Below are 13113 nucleotides of genomic sequence, written 5' to 3'. Positions count from 1 at the left end.
TAGCTTGATCATAATGACAACCACTGATTTGTTTATATATTCTTTATATTATACATACACCTGCCCAAAAGTCGAAGGACTGCATGCAACTCAATTATTGAAAGTATAATATTGGGCAAATTCTCATGGTCCAGAGTTACAACTAATATAGCTAGCTTTGTAACTTTCCATTGCAGGCTGAGTCATAGCCTTCTGCTAAGAATTATGTGGTCTTTGTGATTTTTATAGTGGAGTTACAATTAAATTATGACCAACATTTAATATTGTAAAAATGTTTGAGTAGGCTGTTCTATGCACATGCAATAAGTGATGTATAACACCTCCAGGGGTTTGACAAGGGGTATAGGTATTACAGGAGTAGGGGTCAGACGTTAAAGGTGTTTATATGTTTCAGGACTGAAATTTTTGGTATAGAGTAGTTTTATGCACAAAATTAATATTATTATGCTTCCTTTCTGCACTGATCAAGAGCTGTAGGGATCAGTGTCATGCAGTCATGAGTAGATCGATTATGAGCCTATTTTCATATAGAATGGTATACAAAGGACTACATGCAGTTACTTTGCTATCAGGCTATAGCTAAGTGTGCTCATGGGATGTGAAAGTTTTCAAACTCAGCAATAACTGTGGAAGATTCTTAAGTGTTATATGTGGTGACTGTTTTATTAGAGTAAATGGCTGAATGCTTTATTATAGGGTATCCTGTATGTGACCTGTATCCACCACTATGGATGGACAAGTGCTCACATCCCAGCACTTATAGAATTCATTAGCATTCAACATGAATTTATATTTAAACAGCATGACTTTACAGACATCACAAGAGTTGTATTTTAATCACTATATACTCCACTACTAAAAGTTAAGATAGAATGGTTGCAATGTAAACAAAACCAGAATAAAGAAACATTTTGCCAGGAGCATGCATGATTACAGTACATATCAAAGGCACAAAGCCTTTCAAATTCCTTTTATCTGGTGATCTATTATTGCAACTTGTCTAGATTGAGTCAACACCTGGTCGGGAGTTTTCTCTGAGTCTCAATGTCAAGAATTTTGCTTCCTCCAATATGTTTACAGAATTTTAGTCTTCTTGCAGTCTCTATTATAGTAAATAACAATAAAAAAGGATGCATTGCAAAGGATGCATTGCAAATGTACACAATTTCCTGGAATTCTTTTAATTTTGTAAAGCACATGCTCAGCTTGGAATAAATGATCACAATTGTAATAATTAATATTTGTTGCTACACACTAACATTTTTGAAGTAGCTATGCATATACTTCATATATATATATATATCTAATCCAAAACAGCCAAGCTGTAAAAAAAGTGTGCGGCCCTCAGAAAGGCTATGGTGAAAAAAGATGTGAAATCCAAGGTGGCGGCCAAGAAATGGCTGTGATGGTAGGTTAATGGTAAAAATTTTAATAATGACAATTCAGGTAAATTTTGTGAAGCGGCACAAAAATTCACCTGAATTGTCGTTATTAAAATTTTTACCATTAACCTACCATCACAGCCATTTCTTGGCCGCCACCTTGGATTTCACATCTTTTTTCACCATAGCCTTTCTGAGGGCCACACACTTTTTTTACAGCTTGGCTGTTTTGGATTAGATTTCATTTCTTTTTGTATTTGTATACCCCAAAGCCGGCCTATGGCCAGCTTTGGGACTTTTTTAACCTATGTTTTTTTTCTTTACTACAGGAAGAAAAAAAGATGAAGTAGATGTACTTTAAATATTTTATCAGTAAATGTACAAATTATATATATAATACATATGTGACCGGATTTGCGAAAAGGGGCCTTCCACACATCCAATTTGCCAACTTTGACAATTGATAACTTCAGACTGGAAAGAGCTATTGCCTTAGAATTTGGGCAGTGGTGATTTCTTTGCAGCTGAACTCTCTACATGATGGCTTCTTTGTAGCTGAACTCTCTACAAGGTAATTTCTTCTAGCTGATCTCTCTACAGGGAGATTTGTTTGTAGCTGAACTATCTACAAGGTAACTTATTCTAGCTGATCTCTCTACAGGGTGATTTGTTCGTAGCTGAATTCTGTACAGGTGATTTGTTTGCAGCTGAGCTCTTTACAAAATGGTTTCTTTGTAGCTGAACTCTCTACAAAGTAACTTCTTCTAACTGATCTTTCTACAGGGTGATTTGTTTGTAGCTGAACTATCTACAAGGTAATTTCTTCTAGCTGATCTCTCTACAGGGTGGATCCTTTGTAGCTGAACTCTCTACAAGGTAACTTCTTCTAGCTGATCTCTCTACAAGGTGATTTGTTTGTAGCTGAATGATCTACAAGGTAACTTCTTCTAGCTGACATCTCTACAGGGTGGTTTCTTTGTAGCTGAACTCTCTAAAAGGTAACTTCTTCTAACTGATCTTTCTACAGGGCAATTTGTTTGTGGCTGCATTTTCTACAGGGTGATTTCTTTGCAGCTGAACTCTCTACATGGTGGTTTCTTTGTAGCTGAACTCTCTACAAGGTAATTTCTTCTAGCTGATCTCTCTACAGGGAGATCTGTTTGTAGCTGAACTATCTACAAGGTAACTTTTTCTAGCTCATCTTTCTACAGGGTGATTTATTTGTAGCTGAATTCTGTACAGGTGATTTGTTTGTAGCTGAACTCTTTAAAGAATGGTTTCTTTGTAGCTGAACTCTCTACAAGGTAACTTCTTCTAGCTGATGTCTCTACAAGGTCACTAGTTTGTAGCTGAGCTCTCTACATGGTGGTTTCTTTGTAACTGAACTCTCTACAAGGTGACCTCTTCTAGCTGATCTTTCTACAGGGTGATTTGTTTGAAGCTGAACTCTCTACAAGGTAACTTCTTCTAGCTGATCTCTCTACTGGGAAATTTGTTTGTAGCTGAACTCTCTACATGATGGTTTCTTTGTAGCTGAACTCTCTACAAGGTAACTTCTTCTAGCTAATCTCTCTACAGGGAGATTTGTTTCTACATGATTGTTTCTTTGTAGCTGAACTCTCTGCAAGGTAACTTCTTCTATTGATCTCTCTACAGGACGATTTGTTTGTAGCTGAACTCTCTACATGGTGGTTTCTTTGTAGCTGAACTCTACAAGGTGATTTCTTCTAGCTGAACTATCTCTTTCCATAGTTGCATGAACTCCCCACAAGGTAACTTTTTCTAGCTGATCTCCCTAGTCACGTTGTAGAGTTCAGCTACAAAGAAACCACCATGTAGAGAGATCAGCTACAAACAATTCACCCTGTAGGGAGTCCCTACAGGGTGAATTGTTTGTAGCTGATCTCTCTACAGGGTGACTTGTTTGTAGCTGATCTCTATACAGGTTTCTTGTTTCTAGCTGATCTCTTGAATTCTCTTCAGGGTGACTGCTCTATTAGGATGACTGCTCTATTAGAGTATCTCGATCTCGCACTTGCTGCGCCAAGTTGGATTTCGTGTTATAACTCCGTGGCTTTAAGTCTAATTCTTCTACACCATTGATGAGCCTTTCTAAGATGATTACTCCATCTGTACAACGATTTTCAAAGCATTACCCCAAACGCTTTATCTGGTAGGCGTGGCAAGCAGTCGTTTTTTTTATTAGCTAATCTCGATTGCGTAATTGTTACACACTGTTGGTTTTTTCGTTGTATCTTCCTGGTTTTTAGCTCGATTTCTTTCAAACCACAAAAGGTTTGAGGTTCAATAGTTAACCTATTCACCCACCGATTTTCAGCTTCTTCCCATACGCGGTTTACCCTGTAGGCGTGACAACATATTGGTGTTATTTTCGTGAATAATCGCTCATAACTCTTTTCCTGTTTATCGTATTCCAGCCAAAATTGGTACCGAGATGCGCCTTTATATCCCCCTTCTGTGTGCCAAATTTCAAGGCAATCGGATATGGCGTTCGAGTTTTATAGCAGTTTTTGTAAGTGTGCGACAAGAAAAAGAAAAATAAGAAGAAAAAAAAACGAAGAAACTGAGCCAATTTTTGAAGTCGCATATCTCGGGAACGCGCGAAGCGATTTCGCTCAAATTTGGAATGTGGAGTGTTGCAGTTGGAGGGCATGTCCACAGCAAAAATCGTCTTGTTTCATCAAGGAAGCACAGAGCTACGGAGGTGCGAAAATAGCGTTTTCTTTCTTCCTGTCAATATACTCACGTGTGTTACGCGCCGGCTTCTTGGGCAGCACGACACACTACCGTGTGTCTTGATATACAGCTTAGCCTTATAGCAAAACTGATGCACGTCTATAATTAGGGTTCTGAATTGAAATTTGAGACAAACAAGCAGGAACATAATTATCAAAGAATGGCAAAACAAAAAGTAAAACTAAAAACAGTGCACTACAATAGAACTAGACTTAAATAGCTACTTGCTTTTTAACCCACTCCTGTTTTACTAAAACCAAGAGTTTATAATGGTGTAGCCCTACACCATTATAGACTCTTGCTAAAACAGGAGTGGGTAACATATTCTTTTTCTTTGATGACTAAGATACTCTAACTAGAGATTTCCAACTAAATTAAATAATTAACATTCCATACATTCATTGGTATGTACAATATTGTGCATTTTGTCAGGGTCATTTTATTGCAAACCCCACCTCAATCAGTGGTTCCTATCAAAAGATATAAGGAAAAGAAGTGGACAGTGTGATGATTTTTGTGTACAGCGTTTCAATGCTTTTTATGTATATTGCATGGCACCAAACACAATATACAAAGTGTCATAAATCTAGATAGGAAACTAATAACGACATGAAATTTTCACCACATATCTATTTTATGAAGAACAGCATATGAAGTAAGTAAAACCTCTCAAAAGTGACCACTTCTTTGTAGACTGACCACTCAGAATATTACATGAATAAAGCAAGTGATGCATAAATAAAACTGTGTATTATGTAATACTAAATATATATACACAGGTACTTAATGCATTTTCAAGGATAACTAACTAGAAAAATCGGTAATATTTTATAAATGGCAAGTACTGGCATCACAAGTCGCAATTAACACGTACTTCGGAAACATGACAATCAGATAACACAATGTAAGAGCAACATTATTTTTAATATAGATTTGTTTGGACTCTGCTCAGCTTTATTTGTCACATTGTAAGCACTAAGGATGATAATTATTATATAACACAATGACATCACTGTACTACAAAGAGAAATTATAAATAGTTTCTGATCAAAATTACAATCACTGAAGCTGCTATAAAATGGATCAAAACAGCAGTAAACACACCAGAATATAACAACAGGTACGTGTGAAGCCATGTAAGGTTGGTATGACATGCCAGTCTCCACTTTTGAAAAGATTATGCTCAACCTTGAACCTTATTTTGCAATTCCGCGCAAGACAACAAACTGCTCACCTTCAAACTATGCTTGCATCGATGCAGGGGGGTGCCTTGAAGCCCAGGGTGATTGTAATGCTGAATTCTGAGCAGTGTTAGATGGCGATTTACCTTTAAAAGGGCCATATTTCCATCGTAATCCAACATCAATCGTCCTCCAATCAAAAAACACATGGAAAAATCGAAATCAGCATATACGGTTTGCCCAGAACCACTTTCTTCGTCCTCATCAGCAGCAGATTCACGCGGAAACACTCGGAAACTTCGGCTATCACAGGTGCCACATTCTTCCAATTAGAATTACGTACGCAATTATTTGTATGGGCTTCCTATGGGGATTTTTATTTCTCAAACTTTGATTTGCTGTATTTCAATAAATACCGCATGGATTTTAATCCAGTGAAGTGCAATACAAAGTACGAAGCATTGGCTACCATTTACTGGAACGGCAGTTTGTGAAACGTTATTGAAGGTGTATAATTTAAGTAGCAAAAATATGTGTGAAAAATTGGTAGGTTGGAAATCGCTACTCTAACAGAGTAGTCAATGTATTCTAATAGAACAGCCAAAGAAAGACCATCAATTATAAGAATGATCCATAATCTTTAAAATATAAAATTTATGGTCCCAAGTTTTCCATTTTCAACGGGGGTAGGATTCCCATGTACAAGCTATATTAAGAATGTGGCAGTGTGTCGCGCAAGCCATAAATTTGGCACGCTATACCAGTGTGTTATAGGAACAACAATAATCACAGCATATACACATAGATCTGTGCTACTCTTTTGAATCAGACAATCTTTGCTGACATGGCCAGTAAGTCCACGTACCAAATTTCAGCCTGGCACAGGCATTCTCAAGATATGATGCCTCTATATTATTTTCATTTAAATCTTATTGCATACTTACAAAAGCTGCCAAGCACGCTATATATTTAAAGTTGCCCTGAAATTTGGCACATTTTAATGGAAAATCTTGGTATAAAGTTTGATTTGCATATATATGATAGACAATATGTTGTGGAATTATTCAAATAAAAAATCATGTCTACATACTTAACAAAGTAGTTGAAATAGTTAACTATCGTAGGCTATATCTTTTGTTATCAGAATAATAGCCAGCTTTAGCTATAATGTAAAAGCGTATGATTGTGATTTATACAAACTTATTTCTACAACACAAATCAGTTATGCATGGGAACAAGTTTAAAATCAGTGTGTGAATAGTCTACCCATCATATATGACTAAAACCTCTATATAAGGTTGCAAATGAATTGGAGTATTAAGAATGGATCAATAGAAAACAACCAGTTATCTTATAAGCTATTCAATCATTGTTACTTTGAAACCTATAATGTTGAAGGACTTCATGGAAATATTATAAGTGCATGGATCTTATTAATCTGTGTATTTACTTCTCTAAGCACTTAAGCTAGAAGTAAGAAAACAAACACAGACCTAGAATTTTATTTGTGTATCCTGTTTAGCAGCAATAAAATTTCACGACATTGAAATTTATGAACATATACATTTTGGGATATGCCAAAGTGCTTTCCTTATCACAAAGGAAAATTTCTGCTGCCTTCAGTAGTTCTGTTCAGTGAACAGGTACAGTATTGCAATTGATCTGGAAAGAGGGAATTAAATATAAATGCTGTACACATTACAGATTCCTCAAAGAATAATCAGGGCTCTTGTGAATGGTCCCAAAACCACATGTGTTCTAGATATCTTGTGTAGTATGCGTTAAGTGGAAACAATTGCTGTATGTCAGAAGGAATAAAATGATGTTGAATGAACAAGACAATTTATACAGCCAGAGTTGCCATAAATTCAGCTCTTAAATTAAATGTATGTAACAAAATTACTTACAAAACCAGTTGTTAAGAATCACTAAAACCTACTGTGGTATTAATGAAATTGATTTAATTTGCTAGTGCCATGTATCCAATAATATACATATACCATGCAGTGGCCAAACATATATGCTGAACCACTAAATGATTAAATTTACACTACAATCACTTTGTTCTGAAGCTGAAAATGTGTAGTTATGTAGCATTAATAAATATTTAGGGTGTGTATAGCAAGACATCTAATACCAGATTGTTGATAATTGACATGATGTAGTTATTACTACTTGTATGTCTAATATATATACTATGTATGATTTATACATTCATTCAAATCATCAAAGTTTAATGATTACATGGCGAAGTCGATTCTTTATATATATACCTACTATGATGTACTGCAGTTGATACTGTATGCACACTATTATAGTGATGGCGAAAATTCTACACAAGTTAATCAAAAGCATGAATGTTGCTTTCCTTGAAACCAACATCCAGAAGAGTGCTAAAAAAGAAATTTAAAAATTAACCACAAGACAACTTAATTAATTACCAACCTGATAGCAATGTGAGTGAACTGAGCTTGACCACACACACATATCAGCTGTTTGTCAGCAGCTGGAGGCACATGATCTTGTAGTACACGTCTACCAACTCTTCCTCTATATCCAGTCCAGTTGTTTCCAGCATGTGAAAGAATGTGCACCACTGTGAAGCTGTAACAACAGTATAACTATAGTACTTAATTGTACATAACATCAGTAAACCTCACTTGCAATCTTGTTTAGACAGTGATTGTAATTCTTCACTCCACATGATATCATTGGCTGTTTTGTTAAAGAACAGAAGTTTAACTGCTGTCTTGGTGTTTCGTTTGCTTTCATGATTTTTATTGCACACATTTCTGATCAGTTTCACCATTGGTGTAAACCCTGTAAGTAAAACGTATACAAATTATATGGTTAATCAACAATGCCTTTGCATGCTCCCTATCACTGTAGTAATAGTGTCCAGATATCACAACAAAATGTCAGATATGACACCGTTTGCCTAATGTGAATTGCCACTGACAAAGAGGTTAAAAGATTACCAACACAGTTTGCCATGTCAAATTGATTACTTGTGTTATTTATGATGATGAATCTACCAAATTTTTACACAAGAATTAATAATAGTGGAAGATTATTCATTAACTCTTGATTAAGTCAGATAGCTATACTATATCTAAACAGTGACTGGTTGTGCACAACTTTTACTGAGATAGCTAATAGCAAGTTTCATGGCTAATTAAACTGTGAGTAATATAACTTGGGTACTGGCACAGGATTCCATCAGTATGTAACCTCTTTGTACATCACCATACACTAACCACTTCCAGCAGCTATGAGAGTCACATAATCCACATTGTTTAGTAGAGAAGCAGTGAAGTTGCCCAATGAATAGCTGATATGTATCATGTCTCCTATGGCAATGATAGCATTGTAATCAGACATGTTATAATATTACATTATCTGTAGTGAGCATGCTATATATTTCCATTTGATAAGCACATAGACAGTGCATTGTGTTGTCTGGTGTATGTATAGGGTTCCTGCAACTTATGATGTCCTATTTGTGTAAACTTGATTCAAGCCAAACAGGATGCAGCTACTAAGCCATACAAATGCCATTCAATTACTATAATATATAGAAAATGTTTAGTACCATTGCAAAGTGATGAAAGGATAGAAGACATTGATCCATTCTTGTACAACTTTACCATCAACTCCAATTCAGATCCCTCATTGTTACAGTCACCAGTCAGTGGTAGTATTGGTGTATAGCTACGCTCTACCCAGTCACCTGTATAGAGGAAAATAAGTTGCCGGTGGTAACAGGTACATAGTTATTAGGCTTCTGTAATAGTTATCTCATTTCTCTCTGGCTTCCATGAGAGTTTTTGCATGCCTGTATCTATGAAACCATTTGATTAATTTGGAAACTGAAGTATTGTGTCCCCTATCACTGGCTAAACAAAGACAATTAGTGTTTAGCTATATATAGTTTACCACACTGTAAAAGGAATCACATGCAGTGACATAGACAGCATGATAATGATGCAGTATGTACATTTTAGGGTTGGTTTTTACTAAAACACTTTTTTTGAATTGGCTTATTGAATTGGCAATGGAGTTATAACACACCTTGGTAGTCCTGTTTAGCCTTTATACTGACATGATATCCTGTTGGTATTATCATGTGTGATGCTCCAGGTAGTTTAAAAGTAAATATTTTTGTGTTGTGATTAACTTCATTGACTGACTTCAGAGTGCACTTCATGTATTGTGTACCTGCATGTATGACACAAACCATATTATGACACGAACAAGCAAGCTAGCAGACATAGTAAAGTTTGTGTTAGTTAACTTTGTAGGATTGTACTATGTAATAGAATGCAAGTGTTGATTAAACGTCACACATTCTTTTGCCATCTCAAATCATGCATACACATTCAACTAACCATCTTTCTCAGAGCACTTTGGAGTTATTTCAGCATTTCCTGGTAGCAGTACACCTAGACTATTCCAATAAATTCCTTCAGTTGCTTTTTCTAGTACGATCTGCAGCTCAGCATCCACTAAGAGCACTAAATTTATACAATTTGCTGATATAATACCACAACATTTTTACTCCAATTAATTAAATATTTCTATAACGTAAATAGTGTGGATTACCTTTTGATTTACTCACTGGATGCTCCAGAGCTACAAGATGAGCAAATTGAAAGTGTTACAAGATGAAACACTTTCCAACTAACCAACATTCATATTGTAGCACCAGTTCCCAAGAAAGATTTTAGCTTCAAACACACAATCATTAATGTGCAAGATAGTATCCTCCTCACTGAACACCTAGGAAATTGTACAAATGCATTTGTTGCATATACATGGAGGACTTACATACCATGTTTTGTCCATTCAAGGTGATAATAACATCTCTTTTAGTCTGATGCCAATCATGCCTGTGTGAAAAAGAGTATAATATAATGCACAAATATGGGTTTGTGCATGCAGGTGCTTAAAACCCTGCTATGATCACGTCTTGCATATTTTATACTATACATTAAGCATACATTTAATTATATGGAATGCACATACTTCACGTTTGGTTGGTCTCTTTGCTCACGTGAAGTTCTCCTTGAACGGACTTCAGGAACAGCCATGGCATTGGCAACTTCCTTGTCTAAATAAGAGTACCATCTGTGCATCAGGTGACATCTTTACAACCATATACACACATATATAGAATTATGTTATCAATCACAAGTCATGCTTTGGAAAATATATATAGTTATCTAAACAAAGCATGTGCACTATTTGATTAGTAGCAGCTATAACTGCATTACACGTGCTTGTATTATAGGCTAATACTATTACATCAAAAGTTAAATTTATACCATTTGAACCAGTAGGAGTGGGAGGAGTCTTGTTGACATCAATGCAATGAACAGGGCTAGCTATGTTGACACCATCAGCATCTGTAACCAGAAATTTCATATATCACAGTTAATTCTGGTACTGTATATACCTTCACAATTAGAAATATCCACAGTCATTTTCAATGTCTGTTTTTGTGTGCTGAGGTTTCTTGGAACAAAAGGAGATCCTAAAAGAAACCATAGTAAAGTGTAAATGTTATGAACCAAGCCATATAAGATAGTATACACTCGACAAAAATTCGTTGGAAAACAGATACAGCATATGCGTGCTTTATTTATAAACACTGCACTATATAGCTAGTTACTGGAAATACACTAGATATCATTATGCTCACATACAAAATTACCAGGGTGTAAGAATGGTTCAGATGGCAGCAAGCATGACAGTGGACCAAATGTTTCTAAAGTACCCACTTGAAATGTAATCAGGATGGACGATAAGTTGACATGGGAGTGAACCTATTAGCACACATTAAAACTACACAATACACACCATACATAGTTAACCAAGAATGTTTTAAGACATCGCATAATTGACAGGATGTGATTTGGCTACAAAATTCAGCCATTCCCTGAGCCGCTTCATGTGCATGGCTATATTAGGCTGGCATTTTCAAAGATCACCATACAGTTTAAATGTGAAAATGACATCAGTAATTGATGAGCCGTATAGGTCTCATGGTACAGAGAATGGCTTCCTGTACATTTAACTTCAATATGTGTAGTAAATAGGTAAGTGTTAAGTTATATACACTACTGATGCATATTTTCAGTATTACCTGGTTAAATAGCATAGTACAATCAGTTCCAGCTGCTCTCATCAACTGAGATTTTCCACCAGGATGAAAAGTAAGGTAGTGGGTGATGTCATACACTACTCCTGGATTTAAAAGAAATAAAAAAATTGAATTATTTACTTTTCATTTTTTTATGCAGCTAGCTATATGACACAGTAATTCACAAAATAAATTTCACTGCAGCTATATGAATGCATACCACTTTGAGCAACATTATTTATTGCATTGGGCAGACAAACTACGTAGCTGCAGCTGATGCACCCAGGGGCAAGAGAAAGTTACACAAGAATACAGCAGTGACAATCATAATAGTAAAATTACACATATGGTATCTATATTGCATTAATTAGATTAATTATATTTAGTTACATAAAGTCATTAACATTGCCAGATTCTATGATTGGTAAATTATTAACTACATGATTTTCTCAATGGTAAAAGCTACATTTAGCTATATGATTCAGTACAGTTGCTGGGAGCATGCATGCTTTAATTAGCTACTGTATTGTTATGGTATCTAAACATATAGCTAATGTCAGCTGAAACATGTGGGGCATGCTGTTTACCAAAGCTACAAATTAGTAGTAAATAGCTATATACACAGCTTGCATACATACATGTTTTTAATGTTTTACAATCAACAGTTAATGTAGGAACAGGATGAAGCCAGTTGCTACTTGACCGCTACTGAGGGAATCTGCTCAGCAGCTAAGGTGGTTAATTGACCCAAACCCAAGCCCAACCACACATGCATTCACGGTCTGAAGTGAAAAGCTACCGGAATTTTAACATAGCTACGTGCTTATATAATGTAATATAATGAAATGCTGCAGGCCATTCATGATCAGTTAAGGGGAGAGTTCTGCACTACTGAAATAGCTGTACTGCATGGCAGCTGACGGCACGTCAGTACTGGCAGTAGTAGCTATATGCGTGCATCACTTTCTAATAGCTGTATACCTCTAAATGCAGTCCAGCAATCATCTTCAGAATTATGTTTCTGCAGCTCTTCGAAGGCTACCATTTGCAATTGGTCCGTATCATTTTGCTGCTTGTACTTCCTGCAGAGCTTAATCCAGTCCAACAGGCCTTTTCCAGGATCAAGCTTGCTACGGCGGCGCTGTCTTGGGTCTGTCACTGTCATCCGTCCAGCCATAGCCCTTGTGACCTAGTACAAATTACAGGGTACCCTAGATCAGCCCTGATCACACTTTTATAGAAGGCTGCTCACGTGCATCCAACCAAGCTAGAATATACGGAAGTATTAGTGTATAGCAGAGGGTATAGGTAAACATTACATGGTGGGTAGCTAATAAACCAGGTGTGATGCGTTATGTTTTAACAGGATGTGGTTTGTATATGCTGCCAATTGATATTATCTGATTATCACTCCCATGGCATTGGTAGACTAATACAATTTGTCTTCTAGACCAACCTAAGGTATATATATAGACCATTTCCTATTCTCAAATTATGTGAATGTAGTGGAAACATAAAGTGTAAAACATTGAAACTTTTGAATGAAAGCATATGGCAACAACAAACGAGACAAGTGTCTCTGTATTGCCCATACAGTTTGCACATTGTTAATGTACCACCCATCCTGTGAATCTCTGTAATCATATATGGT

General features: G+C 36.1%; 1 protein-coding gene across 2 annotated transcripts; it reads right to left on the bottom strand.

Annotated features, from left to right (window-relative positions):
- Positions 1-7537: 7537 nt before the first annotated feature.
- Positions 7538-12650, bottom strand: LOC136268859 (cytochrome b5 reductase 4-like). Of its 2 annotated transcripts, none has more exons than XM_066064327.1 (16): positions 12444-12650; positions 11466-11566; positions 11034-11145; positions 10776-10853; positions 10645-10725; positions 10346-10430; positions 10152-10209; positions 10006-10099; positions 9923-9952; positions 9709-9834; positions 9392-9538; positions 8913-9050; positions 8578-8670; positions 7981-8140; positions 7766-7924; positions 7538-7713 (listed from the first exon to the last, which is right to left on the bottom strand). In XM_066064327.1, exons 1-16 carry the CDS (start codon positions 12637-12639, stop codon positions 7662-7664), a joined length of 1710 nt encoding a protein of 569 aa, XP_065920399.1. In that variant the 5' UTR covers positions 12640-12650; the 3' UTR covers positions 7538-7661. The 2 variants fall into 2 exon arrangements, with proteins under 2 accessions (XP_065920399.1, XP_065920400.1); XM_066064328.1 differs by having other exon boundaries at positions 9709-9825.
- Between the last annotated feature and the right edge of the window lie 463 nt (positions 12651-13113).

Source organism: Dysidea avara, chromosome 10 (genome assembly GCF_963678975.1).
Source record: "Dysidea avara chromosome 10, odDysAvar1.4, whole genome shotgun sequence".
Taxonomy (NCBI): domain Eukaryota; kingdom Metazoa; phylum Porifera; class Demospongiae; order Dictyoceratida; family Dysideidae; genus Dysidea; species Dysidea avara.
The sequence above is the reverse complement of the archived record's forward strand: the minus strand, read 5'-3'. Positions and strand labels throughout refer to the sequence as shown.